The 23,476-nt window shown below is 37.2% G+C and overlaps 1 protein-coding gene across 8 annotated transcripts in view; it reads left to right on the forward strand.

Moving 5' to 3' along the window:
• Nucleotides 1–23,476, forward strand: part of GPHN (gephyrin) — a 315,443-nt gene that overhangs the window by 212,128 nt on the left and 79,839 nt on the right. For 5 of the 8 annotated variants that reach the window (XM_049825450.1, XM_049825453.1, XM_049825458.1 and 2 more), the window contains one exon: nt 21,974–22,030. The exons of the other annotated variants lie outside the window; for them this stretch is intronic. In XM_049825450.1, coding sequence (XP_049681407.1) covers nt 21,974–22,030 — 57 coding nt within the window. The remainder of the gene's footprint in view (nt 1–21,973; nt 22,031–23,476) is intronic. 8 annotated transcript variants of the gene reach the window in all.

Genomic DNA, 23,476 nt, shown 5'->3' on the forward strand with positions numbered 1-23,476 from the left:
CCTAAATTGAATAGAAAGAAAGTTTTAATGCCAACCTTGTGGGATTATTATTCAGTTCTTACTGACTGTGCTATACTATTTAATCATTGAGGTGAACTCTATTATGTTCTCTTATTATCAAACTTTAAATAGCATACATCAAAAACCAAGTGAATTGACCAGTGGCAAGGCCTATAATGTTTACCTTCGGCGCGATTCCTTTCAGCAGAAGCAAACTCTGCCTGAATTCACTTTGTGCGTTCACATCACAAAGATCTTTCTGTGGCACCAGATGCTGACATACTAATAGACCCGTGGCAGATGGCAAACAGTAACATTCTTCCTCATCTAATTCATGATCCTTGAAGATTATTCTGCTTGCTACAGTGATTGCCAGCATCTGCTAGTTCTTCTTTCCTGCTGTCTCGTTCTTTTCTGTCAGCAAACAAGATTTATTTGCAACCACCCATAGAAATGTTTTGGTTCAGCCTCTGGGATTGTTTTATGCAGTATTCACCTTCACTGTAGTAGAATCAAAATTATTCTGATGGACAGCATCAGAACTTGAACTTCATTATATAGTCTGCTTTTCTTAAGAAGATGTTCAGTGAATTCTGTCTGCAAGCAGCTCCTTCATTTTTTTGTTAAAAAATTGTCACTTGTCTGATGGCTTAAAAATAAAAACTCAAAGCTGATTACATTAGAACACTCAGAGCAGAAGACCAATATGAAACAGAGAAACTGCACTGAGTTTTATGCCTGTTGACAAGACAAGTGCCCAGAGAAAAACAAAGGAGACTAGTAACAGGCACAAAAAAAAGACAGCACTGCTAAGACATAGCTCTAGATGAAGCCTGTATATTTTCAGAAAGCTTATCACAATGGCAAGAAGTAAAGCTTATATGTTGTGAAGCAAAATGCACTCCTTTAGACTATCTTCAAAGATTCAGAGATTACAGAAGGAGACTACAAGAACTTTGAAGCAGACTAAAAATCTGAAACTCTTTTTTTGGGAAATTAGTTGAGATGAGCTCTTATCATAATTGGATCATGCTTTGGTATTTCATGTTAAGCCCTGTTTTTCATGTATTACTGCAAAATCAGATTTTGTTCCATATGTGTGGGACCATACCACTTTATAACAGCTATTGCCATTCAACATCTAGCTAGTCTAGCTTTTCTGTGATGTCTTTCGAAAGTGAGTGGTACAAGCTGTTATGGAGAAAGATCTAGGAAAGCCCAACTGGAAAATAAACTTGAAGGGTGATCTCATCTGTTCCTATTACCTGGAGGTTGGATTTTGCACAAAAGTATAAACTTCTTTGCCACTTGGAGAGCTCTTGGTTCATTTTTCTTACTACTTTAAAAAAAAACAAACAAACTACTCGTTATCTTTTGGTTCAGTCCTTTTCAGTACCCTCAAGTTCTCAAACATCATCTGAATTTGTCAAGAAATATGGTTCATTCATATTCTTCAAGACTGTCAATATGTCTCAATGTCTTCATTACTGTGTTTTTCCTTCTGGATCCTGGCTTTCTAATAATGCAGTATGAATTACATTTACACTGGACCTCTTGATCCACACAGTAGTGAGAATAAAGATTAATTGTACTTCAGCATCAGTTGATATTCCAGGGTGGTTTTTTCCTTCTCTAATCTGCAAGTGTATATTTTCAGTATTCTCATTTGCTGGTTTAGGAACTCATTTCAGGGCTCCAAAACATGTGTATATGAAATGAAACAAAGGAGAGGAAGTTTCAGGAAAAAACCCCCAACAATTTAGTTTCCTTTGATTATACATATTGTTTGGAGTGGTGGTCTAGCCATAGAGCTAGTGGCACTATATTTCTTTATCAACTACATGTTCCAGTTTACTTTGTTGTACCATTTTCTTGTTGCATTTTTTTGTCCTAAATGTACATAAACCCCTACATCTCTTTTACTGAATGTGCTGAATAGCAGAAAGTTGTGTGTGTCTCTCAGAAAAATATCAAGCTTCTGCAATGAAGGGAGCACCTCTGTTGAAATAATGTAAGTAGCAGGTTACTAATGTATGGGGGTATTGGAGAGAAGGTATTGGAGAATGCACTGCTAATACTCCTGATTGATCTGTTAGGAGAAGTCTTTACCTTTTCATAATTATATTTTTGAAAACCTAATGTTGTTTATATATACACACAGATCATGTAGACAAAATACAACATTTAATTTTAAATTTGCTTTACTGGTTACACTTTATCTTCCATGTTTTCTGAAAATCTGTTTCTAACAAAGTAGTAAATGATGACTATTGAGTTTGAACCTGTATACTTCAATCAGTCCTCAAAAGTTTAATTTCCTGATAAAAGAAGTAATTATATTTTTCACTGTAGCCTCTTGGGAGGTCAGAATTTCTCATTGGGACTACTCTATCAATCATTAGGTAAATCCCCCAATCTAAGCAAACTTGCTTTTGTTAGCTTTTAATAAATCTCTGTAGAACACCTTCCTTGTACTCTAAATTGCATCTGAGTTTCAAGCAAAATCCACAGCATGTCAAAGAGCATTTGAACCATATTTATAGTAGATGGATTCAGATATAGAGGCAATCTAAGTTTTACTCAGGGGAAGACTGCACTAACAGTCCTCCCTTTTTCAGTCATTCAACCATAAAGTTGATAGTGATTGTGATAGATATTTTTATCTTCTACAGTATAGTTTTGGTCTTTTCAAAGTTTTACTGCTTTCTCAACAAGGTTAGATGAATTTGCTGAATACTCACATGACAAAAGTTTAGGACGACACAGTGTGGCTTGCCAGTTTTTCTTGTCATGTCCAGTAGCTGCTAAGATTCTAAGATCTTACTATATTTTTGTGTATGTTTGTGGTTGGCATTTTCATGAAATTAAATGCAATGTTCTTTTCAGATACAAAAGCAATACACTATCTAGTGTAAATACCTTTTACAAATACAGAGAAATTTTTTTGTGTTTGCATTAATGTTGACTCTTGGGGCTTTTTTAAACTTAGAGTATAAGATTTTAAATCTATAACTTCAGATAACTTAAAAGAATATATCTGGAGCAAATGACTGAGTCATTCCTTCAAACTTCTAATTTTGTTCTACTCTTAGGGAGATATTAGTATAAAAGAAAATTACAGCTTTCAAGTTGAAGTCTTCACTTCTTCCATACATAAATGACGTAATTACTATTTAATTTTTGGCAGTGTTGTGCGTCAAAATCAAATGAAGCAGATACAGAAGACCAAGGACAGGTTTTCAATTATCACCAGGAATACATTTCAGTGACAAGAGGTGTTCAAAGTATTTCACTTTGCAAGATCATCAGTCTCACTGATGTTCAGTTTTTTCCACTTTAATGTGCAAAGTTTCTTTCAGTGTTACCTCTGATGGTGAAGGATCCTAAGGAACTTGTTTAAGATGAGAGTATTTTTTTTCTTTTTCATCCTGCTACTTCATTCCCAACACTACTTATATTCTGCTTAAGAAAAAGTCTCTCTCTACTTTACTTGCTGGATATCTGTCCCTTCCCTAGCTATCTATTTTTTAGTTACACTGAATTAGACAAAACCCTCAGTGGTGTTAAGTTACATCCTTACATATTTGTAGTTGTGATAGATAGCTTTTAATTCCTACATAAGAAAAGTATATAGGCTCTATCTTACAGCTAAAACGGGCAAGCAAGGCTATTTTTCAGAAGTTTTTTCATTTCTAGCAGAACGGTCATCTCATCTATCCACCATTCCATCCACACCTTCTTTGTAGCATAGTACATTTAATTCTGCTAGTTGATCGCTTTCTGTAACTTTCTATAGCTGTCTCGTATTAAGAAGTGTTATCTTTATCATTCGTAAGTTAACATTCACTAAAGACCTAATAGTCCTAATGTAAAAAGTGTGGTACTTGTACTTTATGTAAATGTTTCAGTTGCAGAGAATTTCTGAAACGAAAAAGCCTAGAAAAATACATTAAACATTTTTTTAAAAAAGAGGCTGATGAGAATTATTTCTGTGGCAAAAAATATTTTATTATTTCAATGATCTCTCATGCTTGCTACCAATGAAAAATGATGCTTCGAACACCTTCTGTCATGAACCACAGCTTTAAATGTTGAATGTGCTCATTGGTGCAAGTTTTCCACACAGACAAATGAGTTACAAATTAATACTAAGTCTAATTATGATTTATGTCTTCAATCTAGTGTTCTGACTTTTAATACACAGCTACTATGTGAAGTAATGACATTAGCAGATGGGAGCAGGTAGAGTTGGGAAGATCCTTTTATATCAATTACTGTTAAAAATTTTTCAGTAGAAATATTCAGTATTTTCCAGTAGAAGATCAAGTTGCTTACCAGAAATTCTTAGTTAATAATAAGATGCAGTTCAAGACATAATTTGGCAAGCTGTAGTTTTATCCATACTGTAGATATTTTGTGTACATTGAGTGCGTTAAATTTTATATTTGTTGTCTTGTTTCCTACTATTTCTTCTTAAGGTGGTCATCAGGGTGAAAACAATATGGCAAGTATGTGAATACATTTTAAAGTTTGTACACATACACTAAATTCCCAAGTAAAGTGTTTTTCTTTTTTTATTTATTGAGTTTGTATATGCTATAGTTTTTTCTACCTAGGAGCTTGCTTGAGTAGGTAGCAAGTGCTTTGGCACAGCTGTTTAGCTGTGATAGGGTCGAGGAGCATGGAAAAGTGGAAAGGATGTTTAAATTCTTAGGATGATCTAGGTAGGTGAAATCACAGTCTGAGCACTGCAAGGTTTCTTGCTTTTTCCTGTAAAACAGGTAGCTGTGTATAGACGCATGGGTTTAGTTACATATTTGATCCTGCTAAAAATTCCAATGTTTTCTTGATTATTTCCGGGCTTTATTTCCTCTTAAGTTTTTTTCAGTGCACTTCCCAGGATTACAAAAAATTATATTTAGTGAAAAGAGATGCTGAGTGTATGTGTATTGGAGTAGAAAGTAGCCAGAGTTGCCTTAAGGTGAGGAATCTTGCTTACTAAAGCATGTCAATCTACCGTATCCTCCCAGGTTCTCCTCAGTACAGTGCAGCAGTGGTTTTCAAATCAATTACTAATTAAGATACTAGAAAGTTTTCCATACAATCATTGCCTTTTTGCCTCATTGATTAAAGTGTATTGTCCTGGCAAAACATATGGATGATTGAGTCCTAACAAGTCTCATTTTTAGTTTATATTTTGGTTAAAAGTCCTGACTGTTGTTAGTTAAAAACACTAAATGCCACAGTTTCAAAAGTGAGACATAGTGACTAAGAAAGAAGCAGCTTGGTATGCTTGGGATATCAAAAAAAGCCAAATACGTAATAAATAATAAAAGCAAAGTCTACTAAAATCCTTTCTAAAATGGAAGATTCACTTTGTAGGAAGGTTGAAAAATATAGGGGTAGTGTTATGGGGGTTTCTGTTAGTACCAAAATAGACCCATCAACAGTTCTCTGGAGAGACAGAATAAAGACTTGTATCATCAAGTTTAAGCTGAACATTGACTTTCAGTAGAGGTGCTTACTTGACTTAGTTTTATTTACTGAATATCTGTTTTTCAAGTAGTACCATATTCATTGGTAACTGGAGTCTGTATTAAATAGTGTAGCAGTGCCAAAATCCAGTTCTCTTTGTTGCCTCATGCACAAGAACTGTTTATAGCAGGGCTAAAGAAGGATGTTAAGAGTGGTTGGGAATTGGCTAATTATACCAATCCAGAGCATCCAGAACAATTCTTGAATTCATAGAATCAGCTAGTTTTCAGACCTGTTATATACTGGCTCTCTATGTTAGGGAATGTTTTGACTGTACAGAGCTACACGATTCTGATGACAAGGTGGAGTGCTTATGGGTGAGGATGAGAGGGAAAGCCAATAAGGCAGATATTGTGCTGGGAGTCTGTTATAGACCACCCAACCAGGTTGAAGAGACGGATGAATCATTCTACAAGTGCCTGGCAGAAGTCTCAGAATCGTGTGCCCTTGTCCTCGTGGAGGACTTTAACTTTCCAGACATCTGCTGGAAATAAAACACAGCAGTGAGTAAACAATCTAAGAGGTTCCTGGAGTGTGTGGAAGATAACTTTCTGACACAGCTGGTGGGTAAGCCAACCAGGGGAGGAGCCTTGCTAGATCTGTTGTTTACGAACAGGGAAGGTCTGGTGGGAGGCATGATGGTTGGAGGCTGTCTTGGGCTTAGCAACCATGAAATGATAGAATTCACAATTCTTGGTGAGGCAAGGAAGGTGGTCAGCAAAACCACTGCTATGGACTTCCGGAGGGCAAACTTTGGCCTCTTCGAGGCACTGCTTGAGAGAGTCCCTTGGGAGATGGTCCTGAAGGGCAAAGGGGTCCAGGAGGGATGGACATTCTTTAAGAAGGAAATCTTAATGGCTCAGGACCAGGCTATTCCCATGTGCCGGAAGTTGAACCACTGAGGAAAATGACTGGCCTGGCTGAACAGGGAGCTTTTGCTAGGAGTCAAGAAAATAAGGAGAGTTTATCATCTCTGGAGGAAGGGACGGGCAACTTTGGAGGAGTACAGGGATCTTGTTAGATCATACAGAGAGAAAACTAGAAAGGCAAAAGCTCAGCTGGAACTAAATCTGGCCACTATTGTAAGGGACAACAAAAAATGTTTTTACAAATATGTTAACAGTAAAAATAATCCCAAGGAGAATATCTATCCCTTAATGGATACAGAAGGGAACGTAGCCACCAGAGATGAGGAAAAGGCTGAGGTACTTAATGCCTTCTGAGTCCAGTTATCCTCAGGGTACTCCACCCCTTGATCTGGAAGGTAAGGATGAAGAGCAGCACAAACCGCCCTGAATCCAGGAGGAAATAATAAGTGACCTACTATCCCATCTGGACACTCACAAATCTATGGGACCTGATGGGATCCATCCAAGAGTACTGAGGGAACTGGCAGAGGTCCTTGCCAAGCCACTCTATCATCTATCAGCGATCCTGGTCCAACAGGGGAGGTCCTAGAGGACTGGGGGCTTGCCAATGTGACTCCCATTTACAAGAAGGCTCGGAGGGAGGATCTGGGGAACTACAGGCCTGTCAGCCTGACCTCAGTACTGGGGAAGATTATGGAACGGTTTGTCCTGAGACCACACACATGGCAAGTCTGGGATAAGAAGGGGATCAGGCCCAGTCAGCATGGGTTTACGAAAGGCAGGTCCTGCTTGACCAACCTGGTCCTTCTATGACCAGGTGACCCACCTAGTGGATGAGGGAAAGGCTGTGGATGTTATCTTCCTTGACTTCAGCAAGGCCTTGGACACTGTCTCTCATGGCATACTCCTTGAGAAACTGGCATCTCATGGCTTGGACAAGTGTACTCTTTGCTGGGTGAAAAACTGGCTGGATGGATAAGCCCAAAGGGTTGTGGTGAATGGGGTGAAATCCGGTTGGCGGCAGGTCACAAGTGGTATTCCCCAGGGCTTGGTGCTGGGCCCTGTTCTGTTTAATATCTTTATCAATGATCTGGACAAGGGGATCAAGTGCACCCTCAGTAAGTTTGTGGATGACACCAAGCTGGGAGGCAGGGTTGATCTGCTTGAGGGTAGGGAGGCTCTACAGAGAGATCTGGACAGGCTGGATCGATGGGCTGAGGCCAATTGTATGAAGTTCAACAAGGCCAAGTGCCAGGTCACTTGTGTCACAACAACCCCATGCAGCGCTACAGGCTTAGGGAAGAGTGGCTGGAAAGCCGCCCAGCAGAGAAAGACCTGGGTGTGCTGGTTGACAGCTAGCTGAATATGAGCCAGCAGTATGCCCAGGTGGCCAAGAAGGCCAACAGCATCCTGGCTTGTGTCAGATATAGTGTGGCCAACAGGAACAGGGAGGTAGTACTCGGCACTGGTGAGGCCACACCTCGAGTACTGTGTTCAGTTTTGGGCTCCTCACCACAAAAAAGACACTGAGTTGCCGGAACATGTCCAGAGAAGGGCAACGAAGCTGGTGAGGGGCCTGGAGCACAAGTCTTATGAGGAGCGGCTGAGAGAACTGGGGTTGTTTAGTCTGGAAAAAAGGAGGCTGAGGAGAGACCTTATCGCTCTCTACAACTACCTGAAAGGAGGTTGTAGTGAGGTGGGTGCTGGTCTCTTCTGTCAGGTGGCTGGAGATAGGATGAGAGGAAATGGCCTCAAGTTGCGGCAGGGGAGGTTTAGGTTAGATATTAGGAAAAAATTTTTTACTGAGAGGGTTGTCAGACATTGGAATAGACTGCCCAGGGAAGTGGTTGAGTCACCATCCCCGGAGGTATTCAAAAAGCGAGTAGATGGGGTACTTCAGGACATGGTTTAGTGGGCATAGTTGATGGTTGGACTCGATCTTTAAGGTCTTTTCCAACCTAAATGATTCTATGATTCTATTCTATGATTCTATATGACGAAGCTCTAATGTGCAAAATTTCCCTACATTTCTCTTTCTTAGTAACCAGTTGGTATTTTATGAAGCAACGAAATTCCGTTCTTTTCCTGAGTCCATTGAAACTTTCAAACATGTCAGAAATAAGCTTCTCAGTCTTTCCCTGAAAATAATTATTTTTTCAAATTGTAGCTATTATGCATGTGTATCCCTTCAGAAGAGAATAATCTTTCAGTACAGACATCCCAGCTCGCACATGCATTGCATGAGCTCTGATCTATGTATGCTTATGCTGCATCAGCTTTTCAGTTCCTCCTTGAAATGTTTTGGTTTTTTTCAATTAGCTTTGGGAGCTGGAGGTTTTGTCTGTTACTATGCTTTCTTCAAATGCCAAGAGGTGTGTTTTTTCAAATTCTGATAACTTCAGTTTGGCGTTACTTTAAGAAAAGGAAAAGATGTGCATCCTTCTTGCACTAGTTTCATTACCCACACCTTTTAAGTTCCTATCCAAAATAAATCTCTGATTTGAAGTCTGATATATCACAAAATGAGGGGTTTGGGGTTTGTTTGGGTTTGGGTTCTTTTTTTTCCAAACAGCAATGTAGTTACATGTGTCTTTCATCCAGTTTCTTCATTTAGAAATTACTGTGAATATACTTCTACAGAAATATTTGCTAGCTCCATTTTCAATATATCTAGTTCTGGTCTTGTCACTGATGCTTGTTGAGACTGTTGGTGCCTGGTGATCATTTTGATGTCTTGCTGGAGTTGGTCCCTTGGAGCAATATTGACTTCCCATCTCCATTCATTCTCATTTCCTTGGGGATATTAGTTCTTATTACCTGTGCCATTTTATTTATTTTTGTTTCTTTATGAAATATGGTTTCAAGAGTAAAACTATGCATCTGTGTGCTGAATTTTCATATAGCCATATGTTCTGTTTGCAGAAATTTGGGGTTCTGCTGCTCGTCTTTCTTAGTATCTCAGTCCCTGCTAATCTGTAATTTCAGCCATTCATACATTAACCTGATCTTAATCAACAGCTCAGGTATGGGCAGGCTTGCTTCCGTTCCTTCACTGACTATTGACATAATAAATAATCCACATCACTTACTGCTGTGTTCTTTTTTTGATAAAAGGATCAGAAATTTCAAAAACATACTTGCAAGGATAGACAATGATCCTCTTTCTTCTAATTGTTTCTTTCTTATTATAGTAAATAATTTAATGACAGTGTAGCAAAGTTCAATGCCAGATATCATAGGAGAGGTAGATGATGTTATTTTAAAACAAAAAGGATTTCAGTCACACTTTCATATCTACATATACTCAAGAGCACAAAGATACATGCATTCAGTAGTCTGGCCAGCTTTCAGGCTCTCATGTATGTGTACCCACCTGATCTGGTCAGGATTGCTTGGAATGATGTATAGGATGTGGGGCACCAGCTATCAAGTCCTCCAGAACTTCTCCAGGTTTCTTCTTACGCTGGTATCCATTCAGTGTTGGATGTGCCTTTTGTACTCTTTAGGAGCTGACAATTAAGGGGATATTTGTCTCTCCATCTGGTTCCACCTCTTGAATATGTAAGATTTGCTTGCTGTCCTGTGTTCTCCTCATCTGAACCTGCTTTTGATCATTCCAGCACCATCTTTCAGTGGCTCAACTCTTTGTTTGGCTCTGTAAATCATTTTGTGTTGTCTTGTTTTACTGATTCAGTGTCCCCAGAAGCTACATGAAGTGCTGTGAACTAAATGAACTACTAATCTGTATGCCGTTGACACGTTTTTCTTAGATTCCTTGTGCTATGCTTTCTGGTGCTTCCACATCCATACATTTCCATTTTTTCTCTACCACTCTTAATATATCTGTTAGTTATTCAAGGAGTATTCTTAGGCAGAAGTCCATACTAGCTTGCTGTTGAACATGTCACATCCTGAGACCATATCATGCTTCTACAGATTTGCAATATAATAATAATGTTCCATTTCATGTGCACATGCAACTCAAAGTGGTGGTAGTCTAGCAGCAGCAAGCAGTTATGTGTTTGCAGGAGCCAAAACTGAAATTTAAACCAGGAAAACTCTTTCAAGGCATGCATGTTCCTGTGGCTAATGTATCATCTGCAGTAAAAGTTCACTGGTGCCATCACAGAAGTAGGTAGCATCTACCTGACGCAAGATGTGAGAGAGAAGCAAGAATCTAAAACACAGGCATTGCTTTTCTCATGGCTGATGTAAATATGGAATTGCCTTCAAGCAGTAGTTTCTTTAGTGACTGTACTGGTAGTCCCTGAAGTCCAGTTTCACCTTTGAAAATGTTTTTAGGAGATAAGGGATTTCAAAGTTATGGCACCTCCTGGTTCTATGAGTCTTATCTCCTATTTCGGGTAATATCTAATACTATTTAATGTTGTAATATGTAATACCATCTAAGACTGGCAAACTAAAAATAGTTTTCCTCTCTACATAGCTGTCTCCAGCTTTGTTTTAGAACCTCACTATCTTATTGGTCAGTCTGCACTCAGATGCCTTTATGCCACTGTTGGCCTTTCAACTTAGGCCTATCTTTTCTTGATCATGTATTCATTCCTCAAATAGACTTATAAAGGGGATGTATAGAAACATTCAGATTTCATTTTTATGAATTAACTAAGTCAAACTCCTTCATTTTCATCCTTTTTAAGAAGACTACTTCAAAAGTATTTTCCTGCATTTGTTGTAGAATTCACCTTGAGCGATCAAAACTGTATATCTGCTTATATGAGATTTTACTGGTGTTTTGTACAATGGATTTATAATCTCTGTCTTTTTTCCAACTGTTAAGCCCTTGCCCATGTAGCAAAGATGCTTGTTAGTTTGGAACTTTGTGTTAAATTTCACTCCATTTCTTTTACAGCAATCTTCAATGTTATCAAATACCTGCTGATGAGATTACTTCAATATTCTGTAATGATGATGCCTCCCATATTTATCTGAGAACACTTCTAACTTTTGTGTCAAAATCATTATTGAAAATACTAGATAAGGTCAGTTTCTACATCACTCATTTGCAAACTATATTCATAACTTATCTTCCTGATGTTCCTCTTTCAGAAAAATATATTGTTACCTTCCAACTAGCAATTTCCGTGCCCTCCCAACAATTCTATTTTTACTTCTATATGTTCCTGTCCTACATTTCATCTGTTTGTAAGAGCAGTTGCCTCATCAAACATAATACAGCTTTATACTAATTCTCATTTATTCCTATGCCTTTGTTCCCATATTGTGTACTATCATCCCTAATCAAAAATCAGGCAAGGTGTTATTTTTCATTACCTAATTTACCATTGATGTCTTCCGAATATCAAATGATAGCATTTCTACTTTCTCTTTTTCTGTTTGTATGTTTAAGGAATCTTTTACTCCTTGTTCTAAATGCCTTTAACCTCATTTTGTACTTAACAATTTCTAGCTTAAACAAAATATTATCTTTTATTTTCATGTCTGCCAGGCTCTCTGGCTAGACCTAGTAGCCTTCTTGGCATGTTTTTTTTGTTCTTCTCCACTCAAGAAAGAAAAGTATTTCAAGATATTTATTTTGGCTGTCTGTCAAAGTATCTTCAGTTAGAATGGTACTTTTGCAAAAGGCTGATGAAAGGTGATCATTTGTCTCCCTTGGTGAATAAAACTGTTGTCTGCTGATACAGGAAAGGTGTATTTTTCAAGATCAGTCTTATTTGAATTGAGTGGATCTTTTGCATCCATATTAAAAATACTTCTCATTTGAGAGCAAATCTGTCTTCATGTAGTCAAGCAATTAGGCAATTTCATTAATAGAGTAAAACTGCAAAGTCATTTTTGGTCTGATGTGGTAACAAAAACAACTATCCAAGAAGTTAGTTGTTTATCTAAAAAACAAATTGAGCCTGAATGCAAGACTCATATAGACCATTTTCTCTAGAATGTGTGTGTGTCATCTCCTGGTTTCCATGGAGCTTACAAGATACCTTCTACAAGACATAGGAGGCATAGAACTTATACAAATTCTGAGAAATTTTTGTAATAGTTCTTTTATATCAAGGTCTTGTTTCTGGTATCTTTTTTGCCTAAGCAGATAGGCTCTCTCTTTTACAAAAATACGGTTCTCAGAATCATGTTGCCCTTGCATTTATAGGTCAGCATGGCAATGCTACTAATGTGAATATAGTCATTCATCTATTTGTCTTCCCAGGACAGAAAAGACAAGACATTGTCTTTTAGGACTTAGCCTGAGCAAGTGCTATCAGAATTTGAGAGTTTCATTCATTATGTAGGTTCTTATATCTTATTGATTACTCAAGTTTTTGAACTGTAGCTATTTTTAGCAAGTATTTCCCCAGAAGGTTTTGACAAAAAGGTGTAAGAAGCTTTCTCTTTAGCATTCTTCTGCCAAGATCCCATGCATTATTTCCTGGCTGGAAAAGGAGAACATTCATCCTACTTAGTATGTGGCCTAATGCTCTCACTTACACCTATTGGTGTGTGTAACCCTCATTCTGTGCCTCTCTATTCCCCAGGTTTATTGTTTTTTAAAAAATAATAGTCTGTGCATATGTGTGTACGCATAATCTTTTATCACAGCTAAGCCTAAGTACGATGCAGCCATACCAGAGGAATATCTGTGCACTATGTCAATGCTGCTTTACTTGCTCTTTTGGTGTGGTTCCACTCTATCTGTTCTAAGTGCAATAAATGACAGTTTAGAGTACCTCAGATGAACAACAGTCATTAAGCAATGAGATGAGGTAAGCCCTATAGCCAATTTATCCAGAGAGGTTGGAAAACATTATTGTAATCCCTAACATACCAGTTCTGTTCCATTAAGTAGTCCTGGTAAATTGTAACAATCACTAAGCATCAACAAACAGTACCAGCAAATAAGAAAACAAAGGTAATGGAAAAGGTAATGGTTTTTAGAATCAAAAGAACAGTTGTCACAATCTTTTGTGCAGCCTTCTTATAAACAGCCATTCTAAATTTGTTAATACAGTTCATCCTGTTAAATTCAACTTCTTTGACTGCTTACCCCTCTCATTACCTGCTTCCTCACAATGTATGTTAGAAGCCCTTTATTTTGTAATTCATGTAAGGCTTAGGTCAATGCTTATCCAACTCTGTATTCTGAATCTGCAAGGAGAATTTAGTATGTGCCAAGCGCGTTGCCTGTGTTTGAGAAAATTCTTATTCAGTTGTGCCACTTTTTGTTTAGTAAAATATTGATTATAGATCGTTCTCCCTTTTTTATTTTCTATGTGCAACAGGAAAAGGGAGAAGGCACCGTAGTGCTCCAGGGAATTGTCCCATTTTGAACATCAGCAATCAGTTTAACTAGTTTTGTTTGGTCCTTGAAGAGATTGTATAAGAAAATCGTATTTCATTTTTTCTACATTTCTACCTTTGTAAAATTAATAAACTGTAGCAGCACAAACCATGACAAAATTTTGACGACATGGTAAAATGTGAGTTCAAAATTGTGTGACCTTGAAGATATGCCATTCACATATGCCTTGAGATTAGATGTTAGAATATTTTTAGATGATTAATAGTAATGACAATGATTCAAATGAATCCCCATATTTATTACATTCATAATTTATCTTTAATGTCTGAAATTAATTGCTTCTATTTTGCTCACCAATTTGGTTTCATTTTAAAAGGCAAATTGCATATTATCTTTTTAAAAGGGGCATTTGTGTATAGGGTAGAATTTGATTTTTTCAATTAGGTTTCAATTGCATATTTGCTTGTTTTAAAGGAAAGAAAGTTGTTATTTATCTGTTTCTGATCACTTTCACAGTAGCATTGCATATTCGTGGACAAGAATTTCTGTAGGCATTTGTTGATATTTACAATTACTGAAACCTGCATATATTTCAGTGAAGAGCTTTTTAGTTAAACCAACAATAGTGGTGAGTGTAGGAATGTATTTACAGGAAAAGTCTATGACAAATGAGGGATCCTTAAGGTAAGAAATTCAAAGCGCTTTCATTTGGAACAAATGTCTCTCCAGTGACTGTGTTGGAAACTGGGCCTCCCACTTGAATGCCCTACAGTAGACTTATGGAACTCATCCCTTAAGAAACAGTAACAAGTTTGGCAAGATTTCAAACCAGCTGTTGGCAATCTCTCTTTCAAATTTGCACCATTCATTACAGTTTATTTATTAAGACTGCTTTTTTTCTTTCAAAAATAGTTTTTCAAAATGTGAGGAACGCCTTTGAGCAAAGAGTTCTATGCCTTGGTGTGGCAGTTCTTTGCAACGCTTTGTTTGTTTTATGGAGTTCCTGGGCAGCCTCCTTGGACAATGGTTTCATTCAACAGCACCGACAGTGTGGGCAAAGGTTGACCTTGGTCACTTCCCAGGTTGTTGTTAGTATCTAGCCACTTAAAGGTCATACTGTTTTAAGCTTCTGCAAAGTGAATTGAATCCTGGACCTTTCCACCTTATCTTCATCTTCTGAGGTTATCATGTCACTACTTAAATTATGTGTTTCCTATAGCTTTAATGGATACACCCTTTCCCAGTATCCTTACCGACCCTTCAGCTTCTCTTTCACCATTGAACTCTTCAGGGTGTGTAGATGTGAAGAAATACATGTGATAAGAAGTTTTACACCGATTTTCCAAACACAGCCCTGCCTAGTCAAAAGGATAAAATACAGGATATTACAGATATTTGAGAACAAACCTTAAGTGCACTTGTCCTCAAAGAGGTTTACTCTTCCCTTTAAAGTCCCACCGGCCCATCTGTTTCCAGAAAGATGGGATCTTCCTTGTTACACTGAGCCCAAATGCAAACATCTCTCCCTTAGTTTTGCTGCTAAAAGTGATCAAAGAGAGCAAATGTCTTAGCTGGTTTGATTTATATCCTACCTGTCCCACCATCAGGTCACTTCTAAGTGACTTCATTGATTTGACAACTTTCACCGTGACCACCAAGGTATCTTTGGTAGGAACTAGCTTAGTGTCTAGAAATTTTTAAAGGACACTGTGCTCCACTGAAATATGAACAGCCCTATATATGCTGCAGCTTTTAGAACTTCAGTTCAGCTTAGGACAACAAGGCAAAAGAGCAGCACATTCAGAACTGAGTTGTCAGTTTGAGAAAGGTATACAAAGAATTTAAAACTTCACCACCTAGCACTCAGCATGTTTTTATTTTTTCCTTAAATATGAACTTCTTCCCTGCTTGCCAAGACAGATTTCTGATATATGCAACAGGTGTTTAGTTTTTTAAAAGCTCTACTAGGAGCATGAGGTGCAAATTCTGCTTTCCTTTGTGGGGAAAGCCAGAGAATAAATGAGGCTGCAGGCATAGGCAGGGAGAAAAATGTGCCAGCAGCCAGTGAAAAAATGTTCAAAGTGCAACTGAAATGAGAGGATTGAAAGTATTGAATTGAGGAGAAATTGGATGTAAAGGTTGAGTGGTAGAGGTCTGCTATAGAGCAAAGCAGTATTTGTAGCTCCTGAGTGATGAAGCTGCAGGGCTTAGAGTGGTTTGGAGAAGAGTAGGAGGTAGCTTGGAGGCAGGAGGCAGCAATAGCTTTGTGAGAAAAGAAGGGGCTATGGTCTGGAAGAACCGGGAGAAAGGTAGCCTTGAGGGGGTAGAAAGGTTTGGGGAACTTCATTTATGTGACAGGAGAGTTGTACGACTGAAAGCTCTGAGACAAGCTGGGTCTCGAAACCCTACTGTAAAACTTGGTCCCTCTATGTTTGTGCATATGTGTCCCCTATATAATAAAGTGAAGCATAAAATATTTTAACTTATTCTCAATGAGTTTGCATGGAACAGTCTGGTCTCAATAGCACACAGCTCTCTGCAGGCTAATTAAGCCTTCTGATTGCCAGCATTCTTTACGGAGAAGGAGCCCTTTCTGCAGTTTCCATACAATTCACGCTGGGCTGGGCATGCCTTTGCCAAGAGTAGCCATTCAGTTTTGTTACTCATCATTACAATCTCTTCATGTCTTGGGCAACATAAAGCCTGTGTATTTTGTTAAGTGCATAGTGAAAGTAAGGACCCAACTCTCATATGCCCAGAGCTCCAGTTTAAATGAGATTTAGGGCATTAAGTCACTAAGAATAGTGGCATAATATGTAATATTTGTATTTATTGTAGTCTGCTTTGTCCTGGCTGTGCATTTTACCTACCAACTTTTAGATTTGATTTCTGACCATTAAATTTGACTGAAGTCAATAGATATTTTTAAACTACTAGGCTGCCACATGTTGGTGTAAAATAACCAGTGTATTATAAATCTCCTGTATAAGGACATGGTTACATTAGCTTTGCATTATGTTTGTTAACAGAGCATTGTTCTAGTGGTGACATTAATGTACTAAACTCCAAAACTGCAAGAAAATTGCATTACTTTTTACCACTGATTGGTGCACCTGCTCTGTGTTTATTCTCTAATCTGCACATGGAACAGTGTGAGTAGTAGTGCCCATTTTAAAAAAATAATTTAAAGTTAAAAAAAAAGTGGGTAGTGTGAAGAAAATTTGTGATTGTATGATAATGATGTTTTATTGGCATTCATTAGCATTCATATACATTATGCTTTTGTAGGTTTACCATTTTCAAAAAGTGCAGCAATCCTAATAAAACATTTATGCCATACTACAGTATAATGCATAGGCTTTAATATGTTTATTGGTTGAGAATGTATGTCTTTGTTATAGGGGCTTGTATTCCCTTTGTTTGAAAATACTCCCCATTTATTTAGCAAGCCCCATCTAAGTGATGTTTGTCTGGCCTAAAACTGCAGAAGTAAAAATACTTGCAAGTGCAAGTCTATTTTTCATGCATGAATGTAAAAGTTATGCATAATGCATTTTTTAACTTAAAAGAAATTGATTTGCTGCAATATTAAAAATATATTAAGCTCTTTGTTAGCAGTAGAAACTGCTCACTTGATGTAGAGCATTGTTCTTATTAGAGAATGGTAGTTGGAGTTCATATTTCTGTTTCAGAATTTTCCACTGTTGATCAAGTAAAGGTTGTAAAAAAATACCACCCATATTAGAATTTTATTATATAATATTTGGATGTTGGCAGTCACAGTCCCCAACGTCAAATTTGTTGACAAGCAGTATGTAATTATTTCACTAATTAAAATGACTTCTTGCCAGCCATGGAATATTTACAGTTTATTCCTTTTTTTCTGGATGTCACTGTCCTTCACTTATCGCCAGTTTGTTGTATACCGTGAACTTCGATGATCATTGCTAAGGGTCAGAAAAAGCATTTTCCATCTTCATAAGATTTAATCTCCTTTGGATTCACTTCACTTACGTGATCTGGCCAATACATAAAGTATTTTGTTCTTGGCCAGCTGGTGGCAAATCATTGCCAGTTGGGTTATACTTTTGAGATATGTTTTTCTGTTAATATGAATTGTGTGAGAATTTGTGTGAGAGATTTCAAGAACATTTTTCTGGAACAGAATGGTGTAATAATATGGATAGTATAGCTTTTATGGTTTCTCTTCATCAGCTGGACCCCCTTCTTCTTTAGTTGAATACACTATATCGACTTGAGGAACCTCCAAGCTTTTGGTAACAGAATGCTGATGGCTCCTAAATATCCCTGTACTTTATTGTATTCTTTCAAAGCCCCTCATGTGGGGGCTGTTTGAATATATTGTGATTTATATTTAGTTTCTCTTCTGTAAGTTTTTAACGTTTTGGTCTTCTCAATGCATTTATCTTTAAAATCATTTTGATGTTGTTTTTATACATCCACCTGCCTTTTCACTGAATCATAGAATATCTCTTTAAGCTACATTGGACTGGAGAGAGTTTTATCCTGTTGCTGTTCTTCCATATTTTGCCTTGGTCAGTTGAACAGCCCTTGGGGGAAAAACAGATTTGGAGTATATTGTGGAATTCAGCTGAAGGAAGTGAACCAAAGGAGGACCATCATAGGCACAGTTTTGCTCTAGATTTCAAAAACTGTATCTATTAGCCAGGATTTTGGAAAAAAGTCTTACAGACGTTTGGCTTTTTGGTGAATGTGGATGTGAAAACACATTTCTGAAAGCTTTTAGGTCCTGCAAAGTTCTAATTTCATTGTCAGAAGCAGTAAGCAGGGAAACTTTCAGGTAGCAAGAACAGGGTATATTATCAGAAAAGGGAAGGAGTCTAAGATGGATAGTATTAAGTGTTTGAGGCTATTTCTCCTGTTGTGGAACTGTTCCTTTAAATAAATCCAACTAAAGCCAGAATCTCAGATTAGCCAGTTGTTCAGAGCTGTTCTTTCTTTATAAGTGCTCGTTTATATCTATTTAAGGTTAGGTCTTTTAAATTCTTTTTTTCTGGAGTAAAATCAGGGATGAAGATAAACAGGTACATTTCTTATGGGCTCTGTTAGAAGGTAAAGGAATAATAATGAAACCATATGCAAGACTTCTGCTTAGAAAACATTAAAAGTCTGTTCTTTTGTACCTAAGTTTTTCACTCATCTTCTAACAAGTTCATTAAGCATACTTGAGCACTCCTCTTTGCTCACTGTTTGGTTCTGGTTTCCCTGCTTCCTAAGTTTTCTTCCACTGGCTTCCTCTCTCATTCTACTCCCATTGTAACTCCACCTTGTTCTTCAGATATCAGGACAGGGACACCTGTGGCTAACCTTCAGCTACTAACTCTAACTGTTATTCCCTTCTGAATAAGAAGGGGGTGTAAATATAATGCATTGATCTTAACTGTCAGTGCATTATACCCTGCCAGTTTCCTGGAGTGTTCCCTACACAACACCTTTCCTCCTTCATTACACTGAGTATCTTCATTCTCCTCCTTCAGAATGTTCCAAAATCCTCACGTCTTTCAGGTAACATTTTGCCAATAACTACTTAGTGTTGCTCCTGCCTCATCTCTTAAACTACTTATTTAGCTTGTGTTGTGGTATTAAAAAAAAAATCATAAAACCTGAGGCAGAAAAATTTGCTTTCAGTGTCACTGTTGAGGCTCTTTTTATTAGTCCTATGTTTTGCTTAGAACAAAATGAGTAATAGAAAAATTACAGGACTCATTTCTACATCACATTTCTACATCTACAGGTGACTGATGGGGACAGAAGTATACGTTCTTTTGATTTAGAACACTTACGTGCACATCTTTCATTCTAATCTTTTCCAGCTACAAGTGTTCATCTATGATGGGGTTCTTGTGTCTGGTTGAGTTTCTGAAAAACAAGGAGTGTACAGGAAGAACATTGTACAGTGTTCTAGAACATTGTACAGTAGCTGACGAGCAATAGATAAGGATATACCTGAATACCTTTCTGTGGCATTTGCTGTGAAAAAAAAATATTTTTTTATTCCTACTGTCCCTTGCCTTCTTGGTAATACCTTATTTTATTCCCAGAACAGATGTGGTATAGTTTGTGCAATACTTATATCCCTCTGATTCATCCTTTGAGAAGCATCCGAGTTGCATTCTGCCGGGTTCCTGCAGAAAACATGTTATCATGTATATTAACTGTGCCATGGATGTAAAACAACAGTTGACCTTAGACTATCTCCTTGTAATTTATTTTCAAGCATTTATAATTTCATTGCTCGCAATGTACACATTGCACATGTATTCCTCTATATATTTTGAAGAAAGAAGGAGTAAGTAATGTCAGTTACATGCACCTCTAATATCTCCAATCTCATTTCTGACTGAATGCTAAACTTTCAACACAACTTGAACAGCCACAATACCCACATCAGTAAGTAACAGAAGAAAAACTTTTTTCCCTGAAGGGCAATGCATAATGCTGTCACTTACATCTTTTCCCCAAGTTTCTGTGGTATGTAGTGTTTTTCTTAATGTCCTAGTTCCATGTCATTATGTGCAATTATCAGCATTTATTTTTTTCTTATTATTTTTCAAAACAAAATTAAATATATTAGTTTTGTAAAAAAGTTTCAAATTAGTGACATGATTTGGGGTTCTACTTGATTACGTCTTATTGTCTCAGACTGGTAATATCTCAGCCAGGATATTGGGCCAAGTATCTTTGCTCTAACTCCTGTTGTTTTCTTTTCAAATAAGGATCTTTTTTCCCTCTTGAGACGTCTTTTTTTTTTTTTTTTTTTAATTAGGAAAAATACAGCAACTAGGTTACAACTGCATATATTTTAATTGAATCTGTCTTCTAAAGGAGATTTATTTAAGAATGACAGGTTTTTATTGGTCAGTATACTAGAATTGCTTGGAGATTTGCTTGGAGTCCCATGAAAACAGTAATGTGGGTATTTCACTTGAGAGTTCAAAACAGATACTATTTTAATGCCGTAAGACCAGGGAAGGAAAGCAACAATCTACATAAATGTTTCCAGTGTATTTTACTAGCGGACATCCTATCAGAACTAAATATTTAAATCGTTAATATATTGCTTATTTGCATTATTTTCTTGAGAATCGAGTGCAAGTAAAAAAAACATTCAGTTGACTGTGTTTTGAATATGAATTTCTCCATTTTGCATGGGTCAGGTAAAAACAAACAGGGCAAACTAACTTGTGCTTTTGCTAGTGTGCTCCAGAGAGCATAAAGCATAGTTGAATTTCCATGGTTCTTTCAGTCTTTGGATTCCTTGCTGAGATTTCTTAAAGAAAAGACAGTTCATGTTTTTTGAAAGGGTTCACCTCAGTTGTGTGGGACGTTGTTTTACATAAGCTGTGAAACAACCATCAGATAATAAAAACTTTCAATTCAGTCTTGACTCAGACTAGAAGGATATCTCTAAAGTCATTTTTATTGTCTTCTTCCTCTCTACTTCAAATGACACAACACAAGTTTAATTTATCAGTTAAAGAGGTTTATTTACTGGATTCAGCAATTCTGAAAGGAATTGTTGCTGTAAATGAATGTTCTATTTTACATGCTTCCAACAATACAAAGCCCTTTGAACAGCAACCTCATTCGTTTCTTCCATCCTCTGCATCACCTAGGAAAAAAATGTATATAATAAAGGAAAAGTAATCAGGTGGGAGATGTTGGTGGAGAGGTTGTATACGTGGTATATTTAAAATAAAAAATCTAATGTTGGTCTGGCATTAAAATTTTCTGGTTGGGCAGCATAATTTTTAACTGGGAATCATCATAGCAGTGGCTAAAATCTCTAGGCCTGGGTCAATAGGAATCTGTATTGCATTCTGTCAGGTATCAGTCATGATACTTGCCAGGCCTGATACTCCCAGTTATAGCATGCTATGATCATATGATTTGTAGAAGGTATAGGGTGTTTTTTTCTTCAGTTAAGATTTTTAGGACTTCATTATTCTTCATATCCAAATCAGATAAGTAACATGTATTCTGTCAAAAATGTTAGTGAGTTCAGCATGCAACATATGTGCCAGATTGGTAATATATTGAAATACAAATTATCAACAAAGCAAGTTTAAAATGCCATGATAAAGCATCATTTATTCCAGAAATTAGTCTGTGTCTTTGTCCTCTAGAGGTGTCTTGAGAGAGTCAAATTGATGTCTTGCATGTACTGCTAACTGATTGTGTGGAAATTTTTTTAAGTTTACTTTTTCTTTATTCTTCTGTCTTTTTTACCCATCTTCCCCCATTGTAGCAAATTAGACGGCCGGATGAAAGCAAAGGAGTTGCTAGTAGAGTTGGATCCCTCAAAGTAAATATGTTTCTAACATTTATTTTGCAAGTTTTCTTCTATAGCCTACACTTTTCCTTTTGAAGGGGGAGGTGAGGGGAGGGAGGGAAGGGGCTTTTCCATTTCTCACCATCCCATCATTTTTATTTCAGTATTCTTATTGCTGTTGGGTCATATTTTGTTTGTTTCTGTGCTACACATAGAACAACCTACTGAAGGCAGGCTGCCAGTTAGTTAGCTTTGAATGTCACCACAAATAAGATATAGTAACAACTTTCTTGAAGTGCCTGTAATTTGGTGATCATGATTAAACCACTTCTCTGATCTATGTTGTTTGTTGTCTCTTAACTGCCTGTTACATGGAGAAGTGATTTACTCATCTTCAGACTACTGCTTCCCATCTTGAAACATAATTAAACTTTTATAGTGCTCACACTTTTTGCATTTAATTCTGCAAAAGCCTATTACAAGAGAGTTGAATATTTCATGTATATCTAGCCTTTAAATCACAAAAAATCAGAGTAAATAAAGAGGAAATGAGAGAGAGATTCATGTGAGGCTAATAAGAATGGAGCCACTGTTTTGCTAATAACTAGTCCCTTCTGCCTTTTTTATTTCTGTATGAACATACTCAAGTATTTACTATATTAAATACTTAACAGAACAGGCAGATATTTAAATCAGTGCCCACCATGCATAGTGTTACACCCTAATAAATGGATTAACACACAGGATGTAATCTATACCAAGATGCTGATCATATGCAGTCCAAGCCATTCTGTTAAGGTTCCATCTCAACAGTTGCCTCTTTATCAGCCATCCAATTTTTCACTTTTTTTCCACTTTATTTCCTTTTAGCACCTTCTCAAGCGCTAATTATTTCATTTTTCTTCTGCATTCTCCTTGCCTTTCCTGTCTTCTTGGTTTTTGATCTTTTGTTTTGGTTTTGTATGCGAGTGTATTGCCTTTGTTCAAGGACAAGCCATCCTCTCTGTTCTCTAACACTGCTCTACAGCTGCTCTTTGTGAAAATGTTATTTCACTGAGCATAAAGAAGGGGAGGGGAAGGATTAATTATGCACCTCTTTGCAGTAATGCCACCGTTTGAATTGATCTCAGCATAGAAAAATAAGCCAGTTGCTATTTGTTTATACAAGTTATAGCTAGAGGCATCTGTAGCATTCCTCACTGTCTGTGAGGCTTTATCTTTTCATCTTGTGTTTTGGGAAGTGGTTTTAGTTACAGTGTAGGTAAGAAGAGCACTGTACCTGAATGAGACACTGTTTCAGTGGGAGACATTCAGGACCACTGAATTCACATGGAGGAAAATACAAGAGAGCCACAGTTTCTATGCTGGTTTTGAAAAATGTGTATGTAGTTACTGTGACCTGTGCATTTTAATGGGTCATCACATACAATTCTAGATGTGTAATGCATATACATATGCAGAAGATGTAGCTTATTTAAG

Source organism: Accipiter gentilis, chromosome 22, assembly GCF_929443795.1.
Source record: "Accipiter gentilis chromosome 22, bAccGen1.1, whole genome shotgun sequence".
NCBI lineage: Eukaryota > Metazoa > Chordata > Aves > Accipitriformes > Accipitridae > Astur > Astur gentilis.